The sequence below is a fragment of the Rhagoletis pomonella genome, unplaced genomic scaffold, assembly GCF_013731165.1.
Source record: "Rhagoletis pomonella isolate Grant_MI unplaced genomic scaffold, Rhpom_1.0 Rhpom_scaffold_00003, whole genome shotgun sequence".
Classification (NCBI taxonomy): domain Eukaryota; kingdom Metazoa; phylum Arthropoda; class Insecta; order Diptera; family Tephritidae; genus Rhagoletis; species Rhagoletis pomonella.
In genome coordinates, this window is record NW_023458557.1 from 49,888,492 (window position 1) to 49,915,895 (window position 27,404).

General features: G+C 38.0%; 1 protein-coding gene across 1 annotated transcript in view; it reads right to left on the reverse strand.

The window, feature by feature from the left end:
• The window catches only part of LOC118735279 (chromodomain-helicase-DNA-binding protein 1), a gene marked incomplete at its 5' end in the record, with an annotated part of 39,261 nt that extends 12,416 nt beyond the window's left edge, over positions 1-26,845 (reverse strand). Inside the window, 4 exon segments of the mRNA XM_036464941.1 lie at positions 4,470-5,936; positions 24,486-25,596; positions 25,684-25,848; positions 25,917-26,845. Coding sequence (XP_036320834.1) covers positions 4,470-5,936; positions 24,486-25,596; positions 25,684-25,848; positions 25,917-26,845 — 3,672 coding nt within the window.
• Positions 26,846-27,404: the final 559 nt, after the last annotated feature.

Genomic DNA, 27,404 nt, shown 5'->3' on the forward strand with positions numbered 1-27,404 from the left:
GGAAAAATGAAAAGAGAGGCTGTCACGGAAATAATAAACGCGTTGAAGGTTACATTAAAACAAAACTACTTCCGGTTCAACAATAAGATATATAAACAGATTAACGGGTTAGGAATGGGCAATCCGAAGTCAGCAATACTCATGGAACTATTCATGCAAACACTGGAGGAGAAATACATGAAAAACCTATCGACCAACCTAGGAGTAAAATTCTACGCGAGATATGTTGATGATGTAATATGTCTAATAGAGGGAAACAAAGGGAAACAGATACTAGACTATCTCAACAAACAACACCAGAATATAAAATTCACCATGGAAACAGAAGAGGAAAGAAAGATTAACTTTCTGGATTTAACAATTAAAATAAACGATACCACGAACAAGATAGAGTTCCAAATATACAGAAAACCAACAGCCACAGACACAATCATACACAATAGCTCAAACCACCCACAGCAACACAAAAATGCAGCATTTAGACAACTAATAACTACTAACTTGAAAGGACCCCTCTAACAGAAGAAGACTACAAGAAGGAACTGGATACAATATATGCCATTGCGGAAAATAACGGATATAGGAGAGGCCTGGTGGAGAAGTTAAGAAAGGACACAAAATCTAAAAAGACTAGCAAAGCGGAAAACAATAAAAAAACTTGGGCAGTTCTAACTTACACAGGAAAGACATCTTACAAACTTGCCAAATTCTTTCATAAGTACGACATTCAGACATCATTTAAAACAAGGAACACAGTGGGAAATATATTGAAAGAGAAAATAAGCGAGGAAGACCCGTTAGATAAACAGGGTGTTTACAAGTTAACCTGCGAGTGCCGACACAGTTACAAAGGACAAACAGGGCGAAATATAAGAACAAGGTATCGAGAACGCATAAGGGATTCTATTAAGAAAAAACGAAAACCAGAGGCTGCAATAGAATCTAACTGCGCGAATCACATGATCAAAAATAAATGCACACCAATGAAGATTAGACAAACAACAGAACTTCTCCGTGTACAACATAAAGGACAAAGATTGAATATATTAGAAAATATCTAAATATATAAACAGAAGACCTTCAAAGGACAAATAATAAATGAGCAAATAAATACTGTATCGTACGTACTGTTTGAACCTCTAAAACTACTGTACGAGAAGAAAAATGACAACAACAAAATATTAAGGACAGGCATGGAAGGGAATACACCAACTGCAAAAACAAAGACAGTTAAAAATCACGGACTTCTACCTGTCGTCAAAAACGAGCCAAAACAATTCATCTACCTATTGAGCACAACAAACACTGCAAAACTAAAAAGACGTACCTAACAAAAGAAAGAGGTAGTTAACAAGGAGTATAAATACGAGCAACCAACAAAAATTATGCAGAACGAAAAATTACACTGAAGATGGCACAACGCCGAAACCGGTTTGTCTCCAAACCAAATTTGACAAGGGATGACGGAAATTCGTTCCAAAATACAGTTTTATTTCCCTTGTCCGAATTAGTAATCAATATAGAGTCCTTGTATTGGTTTATAAACCGTTTTGTGGCCACAAAAATCTTAAGTATGAATCTTTCTTTTTTGTTACTCTTAAATTCGTTTTTGTATGTTTTTATTTTGGTAGCTATATTGCATTTCGCGGTGCCTTTTTCTCTATCCTCCTTTATTTTCTGAATTTCCTGCTCTAACTTCGCATTTAAGTGTACCACCGGCGAGAAAGTTTTCCGTGACACAGGCAGAGCAAATTTTTTCCCCAGGGAGAGGAACCAGCCGCATTCTTTCGGAATTTCGATTTTGGTTTTGTTTATGAACCAATCTTCATTAATCACAAACCCATATATTTCATAATTCTTGCCTAGATTATATGGGCTCCCAAAAATACATAAAGTAAATACACCCCTGAGACCCCCAAATTCATTGGACAAACGATTAGAAGATAGTCTCCGACAACTACAACGTTAACAGTTCATTCCAGCTGAAGGAAGGGTTAAAAGGCATTCGGCTTGAAGAAGTTGTTATCCTATTCTCCTTCTATGTGGTATCATTGTTTACCAATATACCAGTACATATAGCAATGCGAACAATTATGCAAATGTGGACTTCGTTGCAAAGCAATACCACTCTATCTAAAAATCAATTTGCAACAGTCCTTGAGTTCGGTCTCCGAGACAATATTTATTTTTTATATGACAAAATATATGTACTATCAGCAGGTACATGGAATGCCCATGGGAAACCCCTTATCGCCCACCGTAGCTGAAATTGTTCTGGATACAATACTGGACGACAGTATCGCTAAATTAAAATCACAAGACATATATATATATGAAATATATTAATGAGTATGTAGATTACATATTCACCATTGTAAGATGACGTGACGTGGAAGAAATACGAAAAACACTTAACTCACAATATAAAAAAATCCAGTTTACCACAGAGTTAGTAGAGGGGAAAAAGTTAGCTTTCCTATACATGGAAAATCACCACTTGAATGGAGAAATAAGAACAAACTGGAATGCCAAATCCATAGTATCGTCTAGAACGATAAACTATCATTCGAACTAGCCCTGGTACCAAAATACAGATACAGTGGTTAACCTCACCAACAAAGTCTACGCGTTAAGTGACCAGGAGTTCAGCAAAGAAAATACGATGAAAGTTAAGAACGTATTGCATAAGAACGGGTATCCAAGCAAAATAATTGAAAGCTTAATAGTAATAACAAGAAAGAAATTAAAATCAACACAAGTGAATATGCAACCTTCTTCTTCTTCTTTTTTGGCGCTGTAACCGCCTAAGCGATTTTGGCCGAGTTCAGCAAAGCACGCCAGTCGTTTCTCCTCTGTGCCAACTGACGCCAATTGGAAACGCCAAGTGAAGCCAAGTCCTTCTCCACCTGATCTTTCCATCGCAGTGGGGGTCTCCCTCTTCCTCTGCTACCACCAGCGGGTTCCGAGTTGAATACTTTCAGAGCTGGAGCGTCGGTGTCCATTCGAACGACATGACCAAGCCAGCGGAGCCGCTGTATTTTAATTCGCTGCACTATGTCCATATCGTTGTAAAGCTCATACAGCTCATCGTTCCATCGTCTGCGGTACTCGCCGTCGCCAACGCGTAAAGGACCGTAAATCTTCCGCAAAATCTTTCTCTCAAACACCCCAAGAGCCGCCTCATCGGATGTTGTCATTGTCCATGCTTCTGCGCCATATACCAGCACGGGCATGATGAGTGACTTATAGAGCGTGGTTTTCGTACGTCGAGAGAATATGCAACCAGACAACAGAAAAAAATGTATTGGAGTCATATAGTTATATACAAGGACTAACTGACAGCAAAACGCTGCACAAAAGTATTAAATACAATAACATAACATATGCAGACAAACCACATAGCACACTTAACAAAATGTTTACCAAAACAAAAGACAAAATAGATAAGCAACAACAACAATGTGGTATATAAAATTAAATGCAATGGTAAAGTTGGCGAAAACTGCAACTAAATATACAGGCTCCACAAAGCGGTATTAGAATTACCGAGCACCAGGCAGACATAAGAAATAAGAAGACGACAGCAGCATTTGACGAATAGTGGACACACAGCAGACTTTGTAAACACCAAAATATTAGACGCGGAGAGAAGGGAAAAAACAAGACTAACTTTGGCAAGTCTCCGAATCCAATAAAAAATGCAGGACGCGATGAATTTCAAGGAAGACGTTGACAACATAAATTGCGCATAGCGTGCAGCGATATTGCATAATAGAAGACGGGCGACGATAACGACGCGTATTAAATATGTTAAGTGGATGTCGAGTGATTAGTGAAGTTTCTTGTTAATTTATATGTAACTACAATGTAAGTGTCTGTTCAATAGAAAATTGTACATATATAAGTATGCAATACTTCAATATATTTATGTCTAATTGTTGTGTTTTTATATTTAGTTTTCAATAAATTATCAGACTCCCTGATGAAGGCGTGAAGGACGCCGAAACGCATAGGAGAGCGAAGGAAAAATAAAACTTTTGACTTTTGATTATACCGGCCGAAAAGCTCCGCATACAACCCAATTTAAAATTTTTTACCAGAAGTTGAAAATTAAGTCTGAAGAGTCCACTGGGAAAACGGCCCAACATTAAACTTCCAGGAAAAAGTCGAAGCATAGAAGGCAAGAGCTAAGGCTAATTAAAAAATGGACTTCAACGATATTTTCGCAACGATAACGCGGAAATAGTTTGATGGCGCCTACAAGCAAGCGGATGTTTTCAGGTCAGTCTTCTATAAGTTGGATCAGATATGGTGCTTATCAAAGAGACTAAAAAGAATATAAAAAATTTACTAAAAAAAAAATCGCATTCCTTAAGCTTATTTTAATTTGGAAACAGGTTCTAGTTCAGTAAATTCATATATTTTCTATGCTATAAGATTAACAAAATCAAATGGGGAAGAAAATAAACCTGGTTAGCTGCTGCTGTTTTTCGACGGGGTGGCAAATACAAGTCTTCCATCTCTTTAGCACGTTCTTGGTCCTCGACTATCTTTCGAAAATCCTCCGGAATAATATCGTCCCAATCCTTGGTATCTTCTTCATCACCGCCTACATTATCATCGTCTTTTGCCGCCTCGCTGGGCTCTTCCTCAAATGTAGCAATACTCGCAACCTTAAACGCGGACAGTAGATCATCACCAGGCATTTCCGGATCTTCATTACGTGTTTCTGCACGACGTAAGATTTCATCGATGTCGCAAACCAACTCATCATCGTTTTCCTGTTCATCTTTGAATAACTCTTCGGCGCCAAATTTCAAAATAGCTGATAAATCATCCTTGTTGAAGGGTGTGGCATTTGATGAACTCGCACCGCTTTTATCTAAAACCGTACGACCCGTCGTGTCCATGCGCTGTATGACAAGATGATCAAGTACCATTTTCTGTTTCGCTCGCTCGACAATTTGCTCTTCAACAGAACGTGCTGTTACTAAACGATAAATATTTACTTGATTTTTCTGGCCAATGCGATGTGCCCGCGCCTGTGCCTGTAAATCATTTTGAGGATTCCAATCCGAATCAAAGATAATAACTGTATCAGCCGTCGCTAAATTAATACCCAATCCACCAGCGCGTGTCGACAAAAGAAAACAAAAATCTTGACTACCATCGGCATTAAAATGGTCTAAGGCTTGGCGGCGCATTTCACCCTTTATGCTGCCATCGAGACGTTGAAAGGGAAAGTGTCGCTTTTGCAGATAATCGGCCAGCACGTCCAGCATGCGCACCATCTGCGAGAAAATCAATACACGATGACCAGTCTCTTTGAGGCGACATAATAACTTATCCAGAAGCACCAACTTTCCAGAGCCTTTTAATAACGTTTGCAATGCCTCTTCTTGCTGCAGACCTATCAATTCAAATTCTGACGGCCGTATAAGAGAAGCGTGATTACAACATTTCTTCAGTTCTATGACAATATTTAAGAATGTCGACGTAGAACCCTTCTTGCCTTTGCGCAAAGCATCGAAGTTTTTCGTCAAGATCCATTTGTAGTACTGTTTCTGCAGCAATGTCATTTCGACACGCAATATTTGCTCCACTTTTGCGGGCAACGACTTCTCGACATCCTTTTTTACTCGCCGTAAAATATATGGCTCGAGTTGCTGATGTAATTTGGTGTATCCCTTGTCTGCTGCATTGCCATGTTCCACCTCAAAATCTTCCCAAGTAACAAAACGATTGGGCATAATGAAATGAAGCAAAGCCCAAAGTTCCTTAAGAGAATTTTGCAGTGGTGTGCCAGTGATAAGGAGGCGATGATTTGTTTCAAACTCTTTGAGAGATTTATACAGCAATGAGTCGTCATTTTTTAAGCGATGCGCTTCGTCAACTAGTAACGCAGCCCATTGCAAGGTGCCGAGGAATAGCTTATCCTAAAAATAGAATAGGAGATAGAAGGATAAATGTTTTTATGTAACCATTAGCGATATAGCTTTAGAGTGAAAATTCGTGAAGTGGTCATATGGTTATTCGAATTTTTTGTTTATTGAAATGGATAGTCCTCCTAAACATCATGCATAACGCTCGTATCTTTTTTCGGCAAAAAACTGTATATTACTGCGAAAAAATCGCGTTTCGCAGTATCCCCTTTTAAAAATAAAAACCATTTTTTACAGTACAGAACGTTTTGAAGCAGTTTTCCAATAAAATAAAGGAATTCCTGATATGTATGATCCACACTAACACGCGGGATCCCACGGGTACCCAAAACAGTGGTTTCTTGCGTTCCTCACGCTCTGGACACTTTAAGCACGTTTTGACAAATTGTTGACACTTGTAAGAGAGGAACTTATTTTTACTGTCTAATTACCGAAACAGCCCGCAAAGCGTGTGGAACAAAGCTATTATCTGTACCGTACACCCCGAGACAAAATTATATGTCTAACAAAATCCATGTAAATCCAAACTTTTCACTTTGTACAAATATTAAAAAAAAAAAATCAACGAAGATTCTTAGCCTTTTGAAACTTGCACTTTTTTATTAATAAGTTACAAAACTCCATACTTGGAATTTTTCTAAAAATTATGAATATAAAGTTTGTTGTGCAATTTTTTTAATCTCTGCATTTTTATAATGTTTCCACGAACACTGTATATGTAAGCAGCAAAAAAGTACAATTGCAGTATTTCGGAAAAATCGTACATCGCCTTAATCATGCAAATAGTTTATGAAGTCGATTTTCAAAATATTTATCAGTTTCATATTTTTTTCAAGTCACCACCATTTTACGAACTTCCACTCTTAATTATATGTATTTTTAGAAAAGTGGATTTCACGAAAAAATAGATACGAATATGTTGCTAGGTTTCTTGTAGAACGCCAAATGCAGTAAAACAAGTAATTTTAAATCAAAAAACAAAACCGACTTCAATTCTCATATCAAAATATATATATATATATATATATATATATTTCGTTACCTTAATATAGAAAGGCCCTTACTGATATTGTCGCTGAAATACAAAAGGCCGTAACTAAGTAAAAATCCAAAAATTCCTTTTTGATTGTTTATGATGCATTTCATCGAATTATAAGTCCCCACATCATTTTAAGCAATACAAATTTTTAGACAGTTACGGATTTTTTTGCGTTTCAGCGACTATATGAGTTAGGGCCTTTCTATATTAAGGTAACGATTTCATGATCCAATGATCGGATCTAACCCAGATTAGTATGGGACCACCTCTGAGACACTACCTTTCCGATGCAAAAAGAATTATCCAAATCGTGGTCCAAAGTTATGCGGTAACATACATAAAAAAAAAAGAAAAAATAAATAAAAATATTCCGACGAACTGATAACCTTCCAAAAAAGAAGTCGGTTAATAAAAAAGTAGAAAAACGACCTTTAGGTATTTAGTCAGTTGTTTGCTATTGATCGGAAATAAATTATGATTAAAATATTAAAGGATAAAATCACAAAAATAGCCGTAAAATTATACCCAGAGGAAAAACTGTAAGAAACCGTACTTTTGGTCAAGGAATGATTGCTTCTTTTTCATAGTTAGTTGCTAACCAAAGTAAAAACAATTCAAGTTATAACAGAAGCTGTCTGGGTACTCCCCAGTAAAAAAAAATATCCAGTAACTTAACAATAACACAATTTCCAAGAGTAAACCAGGGATGCCAACTCTATTAAGGCTAGTTCCCCCAAAATCCTTAAAAAATTCCACTATTTTGAATGGTGCTCCCCCAAAATAACTTTTGCTATTTTAGGAACTTAATTCTCATTTTTATTAAAAACCACAAATACCAATATTCAAGGACAATCTTTTTTTAGTAATATGTAAAACCAATACTTAGTATATTTTGTAAAGCATATCGAGGGCTTATATTCAAAAACTCAATTTTTCAGGAGAGCAAAAAACTGTTTTGGCAGCTGTTTTTAAAAGTGTTAATAATTTTAAGTACACACGCATGTCTTAAATATTCACGCAATATACTCAAACTAGTTTTTTACTTTTAATTCATTTAATTTTAGTTTAAAGATCAGATAGAGGTTATTGCAATTCGAATTATAACTATTTATATAGAAAAATTAGCTGATAGAAGGTTTTGCAGAATAATGAAAATGTCAGTTCTTTAGACGTAAATACTATGTTAAATAAGATTTTAATGCAGAAATCATAGGTGTGAAAATTCGTTCCCTTCTATTCCGATGTGCCCAGGTAACCACATAATTTTAAATGTGTTTTTGTGTCAAAAGAGTATTTCACGTGATTTCGAAATTATATGAGAATCATTAGCACTGTTAAAAGAGGCTTCGCTGGCTGGTTTACTGTCCGTTCAGATGAGGAAATTTCCTTCGTTTAAGGTGATTGCTTGCTACATCAGTTTTTTTGTTGAAAGCAGGATTCGACGTGAGAGATAGCTTTTATTGGCGAGGTGGGAAATGCACGGATGCTTTTTCTCCTCTGCTACATAGTAAGGTGTTTCTAGCAATTTAAGATGTTTTTTTGCGCAGTGTCCATAAATTACGAGCCCAAAGTCAACTTTTACATAATGACAGTTCTGCTTAAAAGTAGGTTTATTCCCCGCAAACATATTCTGAGCGTTCAGAATATATGAGTCCGAAAGGTGTCCTAGGTAGGTAAGAAATATGAGTTTCAAAAACAAAATTTTTTTTACTCTTATATGAATCTTTTAGGATTCATATATGAGCCAAATTATGAGCCAGCACCTTGTGCCAATATAAAAACAATAAAGATTTGAAATTTATATCTAAACTTGTTTATACAGAAATTGGAAATAATTAGAAAACAAAAAATTAACAAAATTTAGCTTCAGCTGCTGCTATTGAATGCATGTTGGAATGTGTATATGCATGTAAGTATGTATGTATGTTATTTGCAAGGACTTTTTGCGGAATGTCTTTGCAAATATAGTGAGTTGAATAAGACTCAAAGAGCAACCTAAAATAAGAGTCCGAATGTAGCAATTTATGAGGCCGATAAGGGTCTCAAAAAGAGTCATATACGAGGCCAAAACTTGTTTTAAAAGAGTCTAAAATGAGCCGTATATGAGGCCAATAAGAGTCCAATATGACTCATATTGAGGCTCATTTGATGTATGAATTTAAGCTCATATAAGTCGACATTCGTAGCAAGGGAAACACACTCATATCGGACTCTTAAATGAGCTCATTATGAGCGTAATAGCTCCGAAATAGGACTCCTTAAAGACTCATTTATGACTCCAAATGTTTGCTGGGGTAAAAAATCATTCCAAATATTTTCAATGTATCAGTATAGGGGAGGGGTGTTAGACAAGGAGAGGGTTGGATGTATGTATTTATTTGTATTTTCTGCATATGTGAAAAAATTACTTTTTCAGCTTAAATCTGAGCTCCTGAAGATTTGGACCAATTGATTAGATCGTTTAGTATGTTAGAAAAAATAATTTTTACTTGCGTCAAGTCCTTAGTCTTAGAAAAAATTAAAATATCATTAGCGTATTTAGTTTGGCAATAGGAATAATAATAGCAGTTTCCCACTCTTGATGATATAACCCTTGAAATAAAATGTAGTTATGGAGTTTAATGACTCTATGTTTGATGGGATACGGATGATTTTTTAGAACGGGGTACGGGATTTTGTCTGCACCAGGGCTTTTGCCTGTCATCTAAGAGATGGTTGGTCAAACTCTTAAATAGATATGAGTAAGAGAGAAATGTGGGAATCTTCGGACCAAGTGGAGGCAAATAAACATATACACATCGCTCATTTACTTTAGTAGTGTCATAATCCAAAAAATACAAATTTTGAGTTGAGTATGCAGAAATTATCGCTACGTCTTCTTCTATTTCGTGTAAAAATATCATAGTTGTATCGATTAAGCCCTGTATGCAGCTCTCAAGAAAACGGTCAAGAAAAAATTGCCATTATTTCGCGTGTGTGTCCAAGGAATTTTGACATTTTTTGATACTTCACAGCCTGTTGCCCCACTCTTTCCTCAAGAAATAATGGAACGGGCATATATTTCTGTTGCAAAACTGGGTTGCCTTATGCTCTTTCTTCACAAAAAACTTTAGAAAACCGTAGTAGAAAGCGTAGTAAATTTCTTAAGAACTGCGTACTGCCTTAAGGAAATTTGACTCAAGAAAATTTCTTAGCCATTTCTTGTACGTCATTTTATATGGAGTTTTTGCTTTTCTTGAGAGCTGCATACAGGCCTTTACCAGAATCTCACTAGAATAAAATATGTATTCATTTTTAGTATCGGCGTATATGTAAATTCAAAACTTTAAAGCCGTCTTTCTCGAGTTTTGATTTTTTGAGTTATGACATTATTGTAGTAAATGAGCGGACATGTATATACCTGTAAGCTACCGGCCAAACCCGATCTTAGAATAAACTATTTTTGTAACTCTCATCAGTCCAACTGAAGCTACGCAGTCCACAAGATTTGGTTTCGGTTGGACATCGCATTAGGTAGAACAAGTTTAGCCTGGGCAAAACTAGTTTGACCTAAGATCGGATTTTACCGGAACATATACATACATGCATCGGCACATGTAACTTACCCAGTCTTTATTTGACCTGCCACAAAAAAATGGTAATGAAAACGATTTTCCAGCAAAATTGTGTAGATAGAGGATTTTGCTTTTGTAACAAAATGTTATTGCAGATAGTGGATTTTTCAAAATGAGAACATAATACCATAAAAGCAAAATTTTAAGTTTGGCATTATTGTCATGGCTGAAGGATAAATAAGAGCTCACGTTACCATCAAAAACTCATTTTCATCAAAATTGTAGATAGAGGGTATTGAATATAAGCCCTCGATATATCTTATGTACAGTTACGATCACTACTATAGTGCGCACTTGCGAGATGCATCCCAGCAAACAATAAGGTTTTATATACATTTGAGAATAATTTTAAATCAAGGCCTTTCTCAAAGGTCAAACGTTTGAAAGTGATTTGATATTGATTTGAAAATTACAGCTTTCTCAATAAAAAGGGGAGTTTGATCTCCCTTTGAGAATATGGTTAACGCTCAAATCAATTTCAAAGGTTATTTCTCAATTGTACTTCAAATGTGGAAATAAAATTCATCATAGGCAATGTATGTTTCATATTTATTTTTTCTTCACGATGTACATTGTACATTTATAACAAAAGAAACAATTAAGATAAAGTAATTTCTAATAAATTTGTCTTGAAGGGCTTCAACTTCTTCAACCCGCGCAAACATCAACTGCACTATTTATGGGCTTTGTCTTTGAATATTTTCTTCCATTCATAGTTTTTTTCAATTGAATTTAATTTTATTCTTACAATTTTTGATTTAACTGCACACTTTTATATCGTTTGACATTTGCCATGTTTCTTCAAATCAATCTCAAATGAATTTCAAATGTAAAATGTAAACCTCGTTTTCAATTTGAGAATCATTTGAGAAAAACATTTGATATCAAATTGAGAATTACATTTTTCTCAAACGTTTGAACTGTGTTTGCTGGGATTATGCTTTTGATGTCGCATACTACGCGATATTGGAATCGAGTATTTTTTTAAATTATCATCTCTAGTGTATGATTTAACTCTATGCAAATTTCAAACCGTTCAACAGCTACGGTTTATTTTTTTTTTAGAAGTATCCCCTGTTGTGAACGGCATTTCAGGCGAGCAGTGAAATAGTAGCGCAGAACAAATAAAGTAGCAACATTTAACTTCGATTGCAAATATTTTAGTTTTTGAATACAAAGTAAGTTTAGTAAGTTTAATGACTTGGTTTGTTATATATTTAGCCGGAATAGACAAAAACGCATTTTTGTAATTTTCGTGGTACGAAGTCCGCACCGAGGTCACGAAATACGTGAAATTATTAAAACCCTTATTAAAAATGGGGAAAACTTATAAATAAGTGGAAAAAAATGGTAGATGTTCAGCCTCAATGATTCGAAATACGTTAACGTATCAAAATAAACCTAAAAAAACGGGGTGGTAAGCAGGAATTATCAACGACTACCATACGGCAAATTATTAAATATTCCAAGACTCATCCCACAATGTCAGCTTTAGAAATTTTGGATAACCTGAAGTTACCAAGTAGTGTTCATACAGTAAAGAGACAGCTCCAAGAACACAAAATTTGTGCTAAAGTCCATGTAAAGTACCGCTTTTGAAAAAAAATCATGTGATACACAAACTAGATTTTGCCAAAAAACACCTGGATTGGCATATTCGGAAGCGGAGGAACATTCTGTGGATGGATGAGTCAAAAATTGTTGTATACGGTGGTAAAGGCTCGACAGCTCGTAAGACGCCCCCAAACATAGAATATCATTCAAGGCACACTGCAAAGACGTTGAAGCATGGAGGATCCAGTATTATGGTATGGGGATGTTTTTTCATATCATGGTGTGGGGCCAATATATTGGATAAAAACTATCAAGGACCAGAATAAGTACCTAAAAACAATGAAATTTATTATTTTTCAGCAACTTGACATGAAACAAGTAAGAAAGTCTAAGTTCGGGCAGAGCCGAACAATAAATACCAGGCGCAAGTATTAAATATATGTTTTTCACCATTCCGAAAGCTACAGCTACATTGGTAAGCCGGGGTGTATCAATTTTGAGTAAATTATATTACATTTTCATTGGCCCCAGATGCGTGCTTTAAAATCAGCCATTTGAAGGTGTTTACACTGCTTGATCCGCATTTGCTTTGACTTCTCATCAATTGAAAACGCAAAACAAAAACAAAATGAATGTAAACAAACACTACATTTATTATATTTTTAACACATTTTGGACACAAAAAGGCAATTATTCTTCGTTTAAACTAAAAATGTGTAAAGGTTATGTATAAATTAACAATTTTTATACACAAATTTCAAAGATTTATTAATTTCGTAGTGTTTGTTTTTGAAAAATTCCCGACAAAATATAAAAATAATTTAAAAATCGCGCGTAGCACCTTACTGGGAGAATTTCGGCTTCACTATGGATGTGATGTTCTGGCGACATCAGAAGACATCCTCTGGTTGTCCAGGGTGTTGTATTGTGGCATGTCTTTAGTTTCGTCCACTGCGAATTAATTGTCCCCGGCGGGCACACAGGCAACATCGTTTCTTTGTCTTTGGCCAAGTACTGCCGAATTGAGGACTACGGCTCTGTACTTTTTTGGCAATTTCGGTTGTATGCGCCGGGAACGAGAGCTAGATCTGACAATTTTCCGGTTATTCACCGTTGGAATTAGTTTGCCATCGACGAGAATACGCAGCTTTCGTCCTTGTGGTAAAATGGTTGCCAAGAGGGTTAGGCTCCTTGCATTGAAGAAGGGAAAAAATGTGGAGTGGTAACCGTTTATATTTAAGCATAAGTCATCAACTTCATTTCTGGACGCTTTGTATTTTTTTCTGTCTGGATTGTGCCTTGTCGGGGTTTTGAGTTGTCGGGATTTTGTCTTGTCGGAATAATGTGTTATCTATATTTTATTTGGTCGGGATTTTGTTATGTCTGTATTATGTCTTGTCTGGATTTTGTATTGTCTGGATTTTTAAAAATTGTCTGGATTATGTCTAGTCGGGATCTTCAAAGTCGGGATTATGGAGTGCTCCCCTTGCCGACAAGTGCTACTTTGGGCTGAGTAGGCAATTGAGAAGTAAAGTCCTCCCTCGTCGTACAAAGATCACACTCTATAAGTCACTTATCATGCCTGTGCCGGTGTATGGCGCAGAGGCATGGACAATGAAAGCATCTGATGAGGCGGCTCTTGGAGCTTTCGAGAGAGATTCTGCGAAAGATTTACGGATCTTTACGCGTTGGTGATGGCGAATATCGCAGACGAATTAACGATGAGCTGTATGAGCTTTACAACGATATATACATAGTGCAGCGAATTAAAATTCAGCGGCTCCGCTGGCTTGGCCATGTCGTTCGAATCAGGGATGTTGCGAATGTGGAATTTTAGACATCCGCGGATGCGAGTGCGGATGCGGATGTTTAAAAGCTAACATCCGCGGATGCGAATGCGAATGCGGATGTCAAATATTTTTAAGAAATAATTTTGGTGGTACATTAGGGGATTTACGTAAATAAAAAATGGAAAAGTTATTAATTTTTAATAATATTTTTTTATTTAGTACTTAAAATAAAAAAATTGGAACATTGGATTTAAGAAAGAGTAATTTGGCTGCCTTTTAGGATTACAGCCTGTTTCCTAACGGGTCGTAAATCAAACCTGCACAAATGTCAAATTGTCGAGATCTCTTCTCGGCTGGGAAATAAGCCGGTTTTAATCTGTCTATCGAAACGGTGACTGGTCTAGATCCTACTAGGATTGTGTATGTCTTTGGGTACCTGTTCACGACCAGATATGGACCATCGTACGGTGCCTTCAGTGGCGAGCGGATTGTGTCATCTCGAAGGAAAACGTGACTACAGAAACGCAAGTCCTTCGGGTCAAATACTGGAGTTTTTCTATGCTGCGATGTTCTCGTTGGTTTAATTTGTTCAAAATGTTGCCGTAATCCTTGTATAAACGTGTGTACATCTGCGGATGGGTCGTAGAGGATGAAACTGGGCAAACGAATCGTTTGTCCGTAAAGCATTTCTGCTACCGATGCTCCCAGATCATCCTTTACTGCTGTTCTTAGACCAAGGAGTACTATGGGTAAAACGTCAATCCAATTGGAGATAGCCTCGTAGCATTTCAAAGCGGCCTTTAAGATCCGATGCCATCGCTCAACCAATCCGTTCGCCTGGGGATGGTAGCTTGTGGTATGTATGTGCTTAGCCCCCAGGAGCTTAACTAGTTGCTGAAAAAGGCTGCTCTCGAATTGTCGTCCTTGGTCAGTGGTGATAAAATTCGGAACACCGAATCTGCTTATCCACCCTTTAAGTAACTCCTTGGCCACGGTTTCTGCTGTCATATCCGTCAGGGGAAAATCTATCGACGCATGTCAAACAGTAAGTGTAGCCGTTCGATGATGGAAAAGGCCCCACTATGTCGATATTTATATGCTCAAAACGCCTACTAGGCACAGTGAATGTTTCCAACTTACTCCTCGTGTGCCGCGAAACCTTGCACCGCTGACAAGCAGGGCAACTTCGTACCCGCGCGCGTATATCTGAACTCATGCCTTTCCAGACGAAGTCCTTAGATATGAGTTTAACAGTTGACCTTGCCCCAGGGTGCGCTAAGCCATGCGCCGCGTTGAAAACTACTTGCCGCAGCGGTGTCGGAATATATGGCCGTAAGTGACCAGTCGAGTTATCACAAATTACTTCCAGGTTCGTACCTGGCTGCGTGTGTCTCACCAACTGTGGTCAGGTGCTGCCGTTTAGTAACTCCCTTAGTTCGTTGCTGCTCTTTTGTTCGTTGTGTAGCAACTGCAAATTAACTGGCGATGGCGTTGTAAATGTCTCAATCCGGGATAACAAATCGGCGACGAAGTTCTCAGCTCCGCTGACGTGCCTGATGTCGGATGAAAATTGGCTTATAAAATTTAACTGCCGTGTCTGACGGGGTGAAAGTTTCTCCCACTTCTGGTCGAATGCATGTACCAATGGCTTATGATCCGTGAATATGGTGAAACTGGTACCTTCCAGAAAATAGCGAAAGTGTTTTATCGATGTGTATATCGCCAGCAGTTCCCGATCGTAGGTACTATACCGTTGCTCAGTCGTCGTAAATTTCTGCGAAAAGAAACCTAATGGTTGCCACGCTCCGTCTACTAGTTGTTGTAGCGCCGCTCCCATAGCAAAGTGTGACGCGTCTGTTATTATGGCGATAGGAGCTCCTCTAACGGGATATGCAATCCGTGCGGCATTGGCCAATTGCGTTTATAGTTCTTCAAACGCCCTAGTTGTTTCAGTCGTCCAGGTAAGCTTCGTGTGGTCCTTTTTCTTACAAGGGTCCATAATTTTTTGCAGTGGCGCCTTGACAGCGGTGGCGTGTGGCAAAAACCTCCGGTAAAAATTTACCGCTCCCAAAAAACTGCGGAGCTCGTGCACTTCCTTCGGTTGCTTGCAATCGAGGATGCCTTTAACTTTTCGTCGCAGTGGTCTTATGCCGTTTCGCGTCACCAGGTGGCCTAGAAACTCCACCTCAGGCTGCGCGATTTGGCATTTATCGCTGTTTATAACGATTCCATTTCCCTATATCGCTGGAATAACTGCTCGAGATGCATTTCATGTTCCTTCGCTGACTTGGACGTCACCAGTACATCGTCCAAATACGGGAAAACAAACGGTAATCCCCTAACGGCCTCATCAATAAACCTCTGGAACGTTTGGGCCGCGTTCCGTAGTCCGAATGTCATAAATTTGAATTCAAACAATCCAAATGGTGTTATTATCGCAGTTTTCGGCACATCCGCCGGGTTGACTGGGATACGGTGATACGCCTTCTTGCAGTCCACTAAAGAAAATATAACCTTTCCGTGCAACTCACAAGCGAAATCCTGGATGTGACGAACGGGATAGCTGTCTGCGATAGTCTTAGCATTTAAGAGTCTGTAATCCCCGCAGGGACGCCAGGAACCATTCGGCTTCTTAACCATATGTAAAGGACTGGCCCACTGTCCTTTCGACCTTTGACATATTCCGCGCTCCAGAAGGTATTCAAACTCCTTCGCAATCTCTAGCTTTTCGGGTGAGAGCCGTCGTAGCTTCTGCGCGATAGGTGCTCCTTTCGTTTCTATATAGTGCTGAGTTGATGTTGCCTGCCTCACTAGCTTCTTTGAGTCGTCCGTCAAGTCGGCGTAGCGCACCAACAGCCTGTGGAAATTATCTGCTCCCCTAAGTGAAACAGTATTTTGTGGCAGTTTGGCAATCTGACACACTCTATGCAATTTTGTCTTTTGATCTACAACGAGTTTGTTTTTAATGTCTACTAAAATGTCGAAATTATGCAAAAAATCGGCTGTGCCACATCAGCCATAATGAATACCCAACCAAACTTTCTATTTAAACCCAGATCCAATGTCAGGTATTTTCTTCCATACGTGTTAATTTGTGTATTGTTTGCTGCAATCAATTTCATCGGTGAAAGTTCTGCTATCTTATTAAACTTTTTAGGAAAAACGGATTTTTCAGCTCCCGTATCTATTAGGAAATTCAATGATGTCGTTTTATCGCGGATGTATAAGCGGCAAGAATTAATGTTCTCCGTTTTTGCCGCTTGAAACGGAGGGCTCAATAGTTTTTCGACCTAGGTGTGACATATGCACAGGGGGGCCGACACTTAGTTACTCGTTCACCAAATGTTTGATGATACCAACAAATGTCACGCGTTGCATCCCTGCGCGCGTCGGGTACAGCCCTAGGACGAGTAATGCGGCGACGGTTGTCATAATCGACACGATTAATTTGGTTGGTGCACTCAAGACGTTCGATTCTATTTACCAAATCTGATATAGTAGCATCACCTGCGCCCACTGCTGCGTCGACTGCGCTTACCTGCTGCACCGGAGCGATTTTCATGATATCGTCCGCTTTCGTTGCTATGGACTCGACACGTCACCTTCCAACGTTGACAAAATTTGCTGAACATGTACTGGCAAGCGACGTAACCATAGCTCTTAAGTATTTCTTTGACCAGACGGTGGCTGGCACACAAGCCTCAAATAAGCGTTTAAGACGTGCCTCCTTCGATTCCCCGAAATCATTAATCAACCTCTCCTTCAACGCCTCGTATTCGCGGTAGCCGGAGGTGAGGAGATGATATCACTTGCGTGTGAGAGAATCGCCGAGTCCACCTCGGCAACGACCGTATACAATTTAGTTGCATCCGTAGTAATACCAGCTCGTCCCAATTGCGCCTCCACTTGTGCGAACCAGAGCCTGGGATCGGGCTTCCGGAACGGTGGCGGTTTGACGGAGTCATGCCAGTTGCGGCGAAGCAATCGCGTCTTGGAAGTTATCCTCTTGTTCGTGTGGCATCTTGCGTTCTTTTACGGGGTCACCAGCTGTAGCGTTAAGTTTTTTTTTAGTAGTTAAGATTTTACCTTATGGCTAGCTTTATTCACCAAATGATACTCTGATTTTGTACGTTTGATAGCATCACATTCAAACTACGAATCTCAATACAATAAAGAAAATGAATAAAGAAAACGAACAATATTGCCAACTTAAATATAGCTATGAGATTGCCATCTATATATATAAAATAATAGCCGTTTTCGTTATTCGGAGTTAACTCAAAAACTACTGCATAGATTTCAGTCAAATTTTCAGAGGTTATACCTTGCATATATGGTCCTATTCAGGGTGGGCAAAAACTCGGAGTTCGAGCGAGCGAGCGAGCAAACTCCTACTCAATGCCTCGCAGACAACGAGGCGCTCGCAGCTCGTACTCGTAGCAGCAATGAGGCGAGGCACGAGAAGTTTGCCTCGCTCGCCAAACGAGCGAGCGCTGCTTGTTTCCTCGCGCTCCTATTAAACGAGCGAGGCTGTTGTGTGTTGCCTCGCTCGCAGTACGAGGCGAGTAGCTGTCTGCATACTCGCTCTGCTAGGTAAGACGAGTGAGCGAGGAGCGAGCGCTCCTAGTGCACTATACAACACATGCATTTTTGTGCATAAAAATGTGGGAATGTATGTCAATAGATTATGTACGAAAGTATGTTAATAATTGTATGTACATATCCATATAAATATGTGAATATTATATCGAGCCCTAACCACCAAAATAACTTAAGCGACATTTTTTTCAAAATTTTATTTTTGATGCAGAAACGTACCTAAATGCTCTAGGAATATTTCTGCATCAAAAAGAAAATTTTGAAAAAAATGTCGCTTACGTGATTTTGGCGGTTAGGGCTCGGTATTAGGGCAGCTTTTAAAACAACAAATAAAATTTATTACATACGTAAGCACAGATTATGGAATGAGATATTTTTTAGTTATATATGTACATACATAACGTGCATATTTATATATGTATGTATGTATGTATTTATGTATGTATGTACATATGCATGTATTTTGTCTTTACAGAGAAAAGTAAGTAACGAAGATAGTATAGATAATCGTTTGTGCCGCAGAAACAAAAAACAAGTAAGCACTTGTTAGCACCCCAAAATAGTTTGCTACTTGTAGCAGTTATGCTGTATACCTGAATGAAATATAATCCTTGGAGAAAAAATTTATTTGCGGCCTGTTGTTCAAGGACATATGTACATATGTATGTATGTATGTATGGATATGTATTTGCGTAAACAAAGAATAGAGGCCGGTTCACATACAACTTTGGCGTTGCGTTGGCGTTGAATTTCAAAGCAGCCGTCCACCGTATATATGTACTTACCATTACGTTACTTGTTGTTGTAGCAGCATACAAATTCCCCAAAGACTTTTTGGGGAGTGTTGCTGGAGTGACAGTCCTTGGCCAGATATAAATCTGGGTCGTTCCGGTTACGTAGACCCGACTGTCGTGGGAACGCCATTACGTTACTTCGTTTGCCTGCGATGTGAAGTAGGTAAAAGCTGAGTGGACAAAGGGGAAAAAACGAGACATCAAAGGCAAACAATTTACTCAGGCAGGCAAACGAAGTAACGTAATGGTTTACCCGCTTTATATGCTCGCTCGTTTGCGTTTCCCGGATTTTCCCTACCCTCCGCCCTTGGATGCTACCTAGTATGTATGCAGACAAAGGCACCAAAATGGAAAAATATGAACATTCTACTTGAAATGTTTCCAAAATTATTAAAAAAACACAATTATGATATTTTTCGAGTGAGAATGATATATTTATGCTATAAAACTACACACCAAGCATTGCTCTACATATAAATGTGATTAAAAAGTTTAAAACTTTGTTGAAATTTTCAAATTTTTTTACAAAGTATGAAACTTGCTTGGACTTGTATGGTCTGTCTCTCATGTACACTTAGGTCTTTTTTATGCGGTAGATGCGTTCTTCAGAAAGCCACATAAAAAAGTTCTTTAATTTCATACAAGAACAGGAGATGCGTTCCAGCATTTTCAAAACCCGCATAAATTCAGATACTTCAAAAAAAAAAAACAATTTATTTCTTCACTTCTGTATTTTAACCAAAACAAAAAATATCATAAAAAATACATGAATTATGTAAGAAAAATTGAATGCAAAAAAGTAATCAAAACTCTCAAAGAAGCAAAATCGATACAGCGAAAAAAATGTTTGAAAAACCTCATAAATTCAAATCCGCATAAAAAAGAACCACATAAAAAGAGACCTAAGTGTATAAGTTGAAATTTTATAAGCTATTGAAAATTAATAAAACTATACCTACATATACTACGTTTATACGTAAGCTATTTGCAAATAAAAATAATTTGCAAATACCTAACTCACTGTTTATTCGATGGTGAAAAATTCTTTTTTAATATTGCCTGATTATAAAAAGGCAATAATATGACAATCGAAAAAGAAAATAAAGTTAAAAATGGCAACGTCTTGATTATAAAAAGGCAATAGGATGACAATCGAAAAAGAAAATAAACCTAAGAATGGCGGCGTCTTGCGCTTATTTGCAAATAGTTGCACTAATCAATACTTATTTGCGTGATTTAGTTATTTGCAAATAAAAAGTTAACTCAGCGTTTATACGGCAAATTTTACCATTTTGCAAATTGTTATTTGCGAATAATACGTGCGTATAAGTACATAGTAATATATATGTATGCACATATGAGCCTACCTAGTAGATAAAACTGGCAAAAATAGCACGCATCTATTCTTCTGTGCATGAAAATATATACATAAATAAATACATACATATGTGTATATATGTATGTATATACATATCTACATGTGTGCATACAATCGTTTGCTCTAAATTCTTAGTTGATGCAATTTTTCTGACCAAACAACCCGTTTGCCTGTCTAATCTGCTTGCCTCATTTCCCTCGCTCGTTTACTCGCCTCGCTCGTCTGCTGCTGCAAATGAGTGCCTCGCTCGCAACGCCCCTCTCGCGAGGGCAGAGCTAATGAGGCCCTCGTTTGCTTGCCGCTCTACTCTTGCGCCGCCCTCGTTTGCTTACTCGCTCGCTGGCTACTCATCGCGTGCGCTCGTACCTAACGAGTGCTCATTTGCAAACAGCCTCGCGTGTTCCTCGGGAGTTGCGCTAACTCAGAGCAAACTAACGAGCGAGCGAGGGGCCAAAATGAGGCAAATCCGAACCCTGGTCCTATTATAGGCTACCAGAAAACTCGCTAGATACCGCTGGGGTTATTTATAAAAGTCGTATTTATCATCGTTCAAATTCAAAAAGTGTGCTAACTCCATGATCTGGACGTATGCGACAAATTGATCCGCTAGGTGGCGCTGGAGTTATTTATAAAAGTCGTATTTATGAACCGATTTCGTTCAAATTCCAAGTATAAGCTACCTGCATGATGCAAAAAGCATTTGCGAAAAACGGAACCGATAAAAGCCGTATTTATGAACCGATTTTGTTAATACAAATTCGAACGTTTATTACTTTCATGATTCTTTTTTTTCATTCGAAACATATATGTACATATATGCATAAAATGATAGCCGTTTCCGTTGTTCGGACTTAACTGAAAAACCAGTCAAATTGTCGGAGGTTATACCTTGCATATATGGACCTATTATAGCCTACTAGACAACACGCTGGTGGCGCTGGAGTAGAGATACTTATAAAAGTCGTATTTATTAACCGATTTCGTTCAAATTCGCAAAGTGTATGATGAAAAATTCGTTTCCTAAAAATGAACCCGCTATATTTTATAAAATCTGATTGAAATTCATAATGCGTATTCATTTCGTGACAAGCAGTGGTTTTGCAGAACAGGGACCTAATGGATTGCACTGCAGTCGAAATATATAGAAACCCACACGGGGTTTGGTCTGCTTTGGCCCTATATTCATCTTAAACAAATTTACTTTTCATATGGCTAAATGGAGGATGCGTTGAAGTATGCATGTAAAGACCGCAACATTGTGTAAAGGTGTTCTTACACGATATGTATTTGCATGTGTGCATGCCACTTTTTACACATGGAAATGCCAACATATCATGTAAAGGCAAATTAGATTTGTTTCTGTACAAAGCAGATGCGCGTACATACGAAATAGAAATGTTGCTATTTTCATCTGACACACATATAGAATCATCTGGGCTTGGTTTTTTCGTTTTCAAAGAACGTACTTTTAAATACTTAAATAAATACTGTGAATTTGACAGGCAGATGCATTTGCATATGTTCGAAAAAGACACACTTGCAGATGCAAATACATATCGTGTGAGAACACTTTAAGCGCGCCTTTGCCTGCTGCCCTCATACACCCTAAATGCGATCTTGCACCTACCTCCGATTGACGAAAATGATCTGATCAATGTTGAAGTTGCAAGATCATAGAAGAATATTACGCACGCTTGGCAGAGATCTCATAGGTATAAATAAGACCATCGGTAAAACTCATGACATCGAAAGGGATTAGTATTCCATATGGTATCACAGCGCTACTATTCTTGGCCTATGTGTGAGGAGGATTCTGCTCTTTGGTCGTTTCAATTTAAACTAAAGATATTTACTTTAGAAATATAAATAATATTTCCTGCAAACACACATCGATTTACATCTTTTATCTCGCCTCCGACACAGAATTGTTTTCGTACAAAATTACGCAAAAAAGCTTACTCGTTCGTTTTTAGACATGCCATTGTTACAAATTTCGAAAATACGATTCGGATTGCAGCATACTATTTCTACGATTCGTAGCAAAATCCGAATACGAAAGAGTTGCAGAATAGGGGTGTATGTTACGTTTCGGCGCCATGTTACCAATACGAAATCAAAGCGTTAATCTTGAAACGTTAACGTTAATTTCACACTGTGCTGGCAACGCTTTAACAAAACATGATGATTTGCCTCTCACTCAAAATTTCCTGCAATCGTATTCACTTGTCACATAGCTGACTGCCAGCGTTGCCGCGAGCTTGAAAAAAAGTATCTGTTGCCGAGCAGAAAAAGTATCAAAAGCAAAAAAACGGTTGTTTGTTAAACTTTTATTTGAAAAAAATAAATAAAATTTTATAATTAAATCCATAGTTACAAAAAAAATGTATATTGCTTGCTTTAACAAAATCAGAGAATCTGTATGCTTATTTGCATAACGAAAAACAAACTTATATCAAGAAAATATGTACAAGAATGCGCTGTGAATATTTTGATAGTTTCAGCTTTAAAACGCAAAAAAAGAATATTAAACAAAATTTTAATTTTTTCTACGCTCAACCATATTTTAGAGCATGATCTGGACAGCAAAATGTAAACTAGACTAAAAATTGCTTAGTTGTCGCCATACGCAGGACAAATTATATCAAAATGATTTTGATTTTAGCGCAATAACTGTGCAATTTATTACAAACAGCCCCATACACCACACAAACGACCGACGTAAGCCTGATATTGCGCAATGTTTTTGTTTGTTTTTGGGGCCCAGCGGCGTGTGCAAGGAAATTCCGGAAATTGCCTTATAAGAGTTACCAAATCACACTTATAAATATCTATGTATATATAAATTTTAATGGCCTTATTCATAAAAAATAAAGTAGCTTTAAAAAAGGTTTATAAACTGAAAAATATATGAAAACGTCATTTTATAAAGCTCTTTAAACCCATATATGTAATACTCCTATATTGGCAGTAAGAGCTAGTACCGTCCGAAAACACTACAGTACAGATATATCAATAAACACGTACGAAAGAAAAGGAACACATACATACGTTTATAAATAAACATGTGCACAACACATATACAAAAACTGCACTCAAGTACACAATACATTGACAAAAACGGTACTAGACTGTCTCGCTTTGATTTCGGAATGCTTACACATTGAGAAGTTAGCTTACTGCCAATATAGAAGTATTACATATATGTTTAAGTTTAAACCTACTTAATTTTTTATGAATAAGGCCATACGATTTTAAATAACAAGAAATAAATTATTTGCCTTTAAACTAGAAATATCCATGCAGAAAATCTGACTAGCTCAGAGCGAGCGTAGAACTAGATCTTTTGCTGAAAGTACTAGTCCTAGCTCAATACTCAAGCAATGCTTTCAACTGTCCAGTTTTACACGGCGATATCATTGGCGGTGGCAATTGTCGCCCAGTGTATTACTTTGCAACTAGTTTTTAACCGGTTCCGTTTTGGACGCTTTTTTTTAATAAGAAACCGTTTTTAAGATTCGATTCTTGGATATTTTTTTCTTTCCTGTTACTGATTACATTTTTGTTACATATTTTGTTAACAAAAAAAAAATTGTAAGCTGCACGCAACAATTTAAATTCATTAAATTTGAAAACTCACAACTGCCTGTCTTCTTGCTTTTGCACTAGTTCAGATATATGTAATTCGGAACTAGCGCTTTGACAGACGGTCTCAAAATTTTACTGCAGGGCTATTGTAAAACATATGTATGTATGTATGTATAATATATTGACCTACCTTCAACACAATCTCATATGTTGTTAGAATGCAGTTAAATTTCAGTCTTTTCGAGCCATCAAATTGCCATTCGTATTGGCGTATCATTTCACGCGATTTCACATCGCCCAAATATGTCACTACATTCATATCAGGTGCCCAAAGGTCAAATTCACGTTGCCACGCTGTCATAGTGCTTAAAGGTACGACGCACAAATATGGCCCGTATAAGTGATGAACTTTGAATAATGAATACAGAAAGCAGATGGTTTGTATGGTTTTACCGAGACCCATCTCATCGGCAAGTATGACGGAGTTCTCTTTGCACCATGAGTGTAGCAACCAATTTAGTCCGTCCATTTGATAGTCACGCAAAGTTAAACCTTCGGCTAGAAAATCGGGCTGTTCGCGGGTTTTATAGAATTTGGGACGATACTTGAGCACCTTACAATGTCGCGATGGTGTGCACTTGGACATTTCACGGTCTTCAAATTGTTCCACACAACGTAGCCATTTGCGTTTAACTAATACACCATCTTCCCAAGTGGCCTCGGCATATGGTAACGATTGCCACTTACAGAGGTATTCTGACATGCCGTCCGGCTTCTCGTTACGAGCTATAATTCGATCCACATAATTATACGACTTGAGCAAATCATTCTGTAATTCTAATTGGCACTCAAAATAATCGATATCTTCTGGACCAGCGTAACGACGCCAATATTCAATGTCTTGCTCCTTTTTAACGAAGTTATCAAGCTTTTTCATGCCTTTGACCTTTTGCTCGCGCAAAGTTGTTTCGGACTCCCATGTGTTATGTATATATGACCATCCCTTCCATTTAATTAAATACTGGGTTTCAGCGTTTTCTAGGTCGTTCTCATCGACCCCATCATTGGGATCAACTCCCTGTTCCTCTATGGCATAGATTGTTGTTGGATTTCCTGTACAGCCTTTGCGACCTTGACGCCTTGCTAATATCCGCTCGATCGTCTCGCATTTCTCCTCCTCTTCTGCTGCTGCCGCCTGACTTTCGTCATACTCGACCTCTACCAAATCTTCTGAATCTGTTTTTTCATCTTCCGAGGCTTCTTTATAGCTAACCGCCGCAGCAGTTCGTCTTGTTCCAAATCTTAAAATAAAGAGAACATAAGTATTCAGTTTATCTACTTAAATTACATTAGTTTTTCAATTAACTTATATGGTGCTATTATCTTACCGTTTGCTATCTTCCTCGCCATCACTTTCGTCGCTGGAATAAGAGGCTTTTTTCCCGCGACGATGTGATGCTTTCGCTTTCCCGGCCTTTGTGTTTGCCTTTCGTTTTGGCGGCGCTGACATGTCGCTGTCCGCTCCGCTTTCATCGCTTTCGTCTGAGTCCCAACTAAACACAAACAAAATTTGGTCTTAAATTATAGCCATTTGTCTCCTTTTACAAGACTATTTAATTACTTTTGCTTCTTCCGTTTCTTTGCTTGCCTCTGTGCGGTCTTCTCGTTTGATGACGCAGCTGCCGTTTTTCTGGCGGTACGCGTGCTACGTTTCGGCTGATAGTCATCTTCATCGTCCTCGCTACTACTGCTACTGCTGGCAGTTGGTGACTCTGCCTCTGACGAGGAACTTTTATCTGCAGATTCACCCGATTCAGAAGCTTCGGCGTCATCATCTTCACCATCTTCAACAGCAGCATTATCCCCTACATGTTCGGTACTGTGTTTAGCAGCTAAGGTCGACTGAGACACAATCTTCGCAGACATCTTCGCTGTTGGCATTTTACTCGTTATTTTCTTGTTTTGGTCATCAGCGGCTGCTTTCTCGTTGCTATCTGCAGCGCTTGCATTTTCATCTTGCGAATCTTCTTCGCCATCGTTTGTCGCATTTGAGGTATTATTATCTGTTGTTGTGATGTTAGCTGTTGATGCTGATGTGTTATTAGTAAGATTGTGTGTGGAATTTGTAACATTGTGTTCCATTCCCTCCCCAGGATTTTCCCCATTTTCTTCCTCATTGCTGTCTGAATTTGTGTCGGAATTCGAATCGCTGTCAGATTCGTTGTCATCTGAGTATCCGTTAGCTTTCGTGTCTTCTTGAGCTGCCGCAGCTGTAGGTGGAAAACCGGTCGCCGTCGTACCACCTTGTTTTGTTTGTGGTTGTGCTTGACCATCCTGGGCATTGTCACCGCTATCATAACTTTGGTCGCTGGCTCGTGATTCCCGATCAGGGCAGGTATGCCTTCGGCTAGAATTTGAAGATGATGATGAGCTATCTGAATCGGAATCAGATCCTGAGGAACTGCCGCTACCGCTTCCAGAAGCGTTTTGCTCTTCATGGGTATCGTCGTTTTCTTCCGATCCTATGCTATTGAGCGATTCATTGTGTTCCTAATATAAAACAAATTTGATATATAAATAAATGATATATATTAAAGCACTGCAAATATACCAGGAGAAATACTCTTCACATGTGTACATGAGTAAATGGAACATATATTTTAGAGTATTTAAAAATATAGGAACAAAAAAAGAGAACATCATAAATTTGAGGAACTGAGCAATGTTATGGTCCATTTACATGGTATGAAGCCATATTAACTGTTGGTACGCTAAAATAGAGGGACTACATGTTCTAATGAGGAATTCAATGATATCGAGTGGGATGCATATAATAAATTTTTTCAAATGAAAAGTTATGGGGAGATACTGTAAACATACTGGTGTGATACTGTTAAGCATATGAAATTTTAGCAAGTTGAATTTTCATACATCTTCCCATAAAAAGTTTAACAGATGCAGAGATACCAAGGAGGGTTTTTCCCATTTTGATGCCTTTTTAATATAAAAACCAACCGAAAAGGAGGAAAGCGGCAACTCCGCCATTCACATACATGTCAAAAGTATGAATTTTAAAAATTAAAAACAATAAACAAACAAATTCAAAACA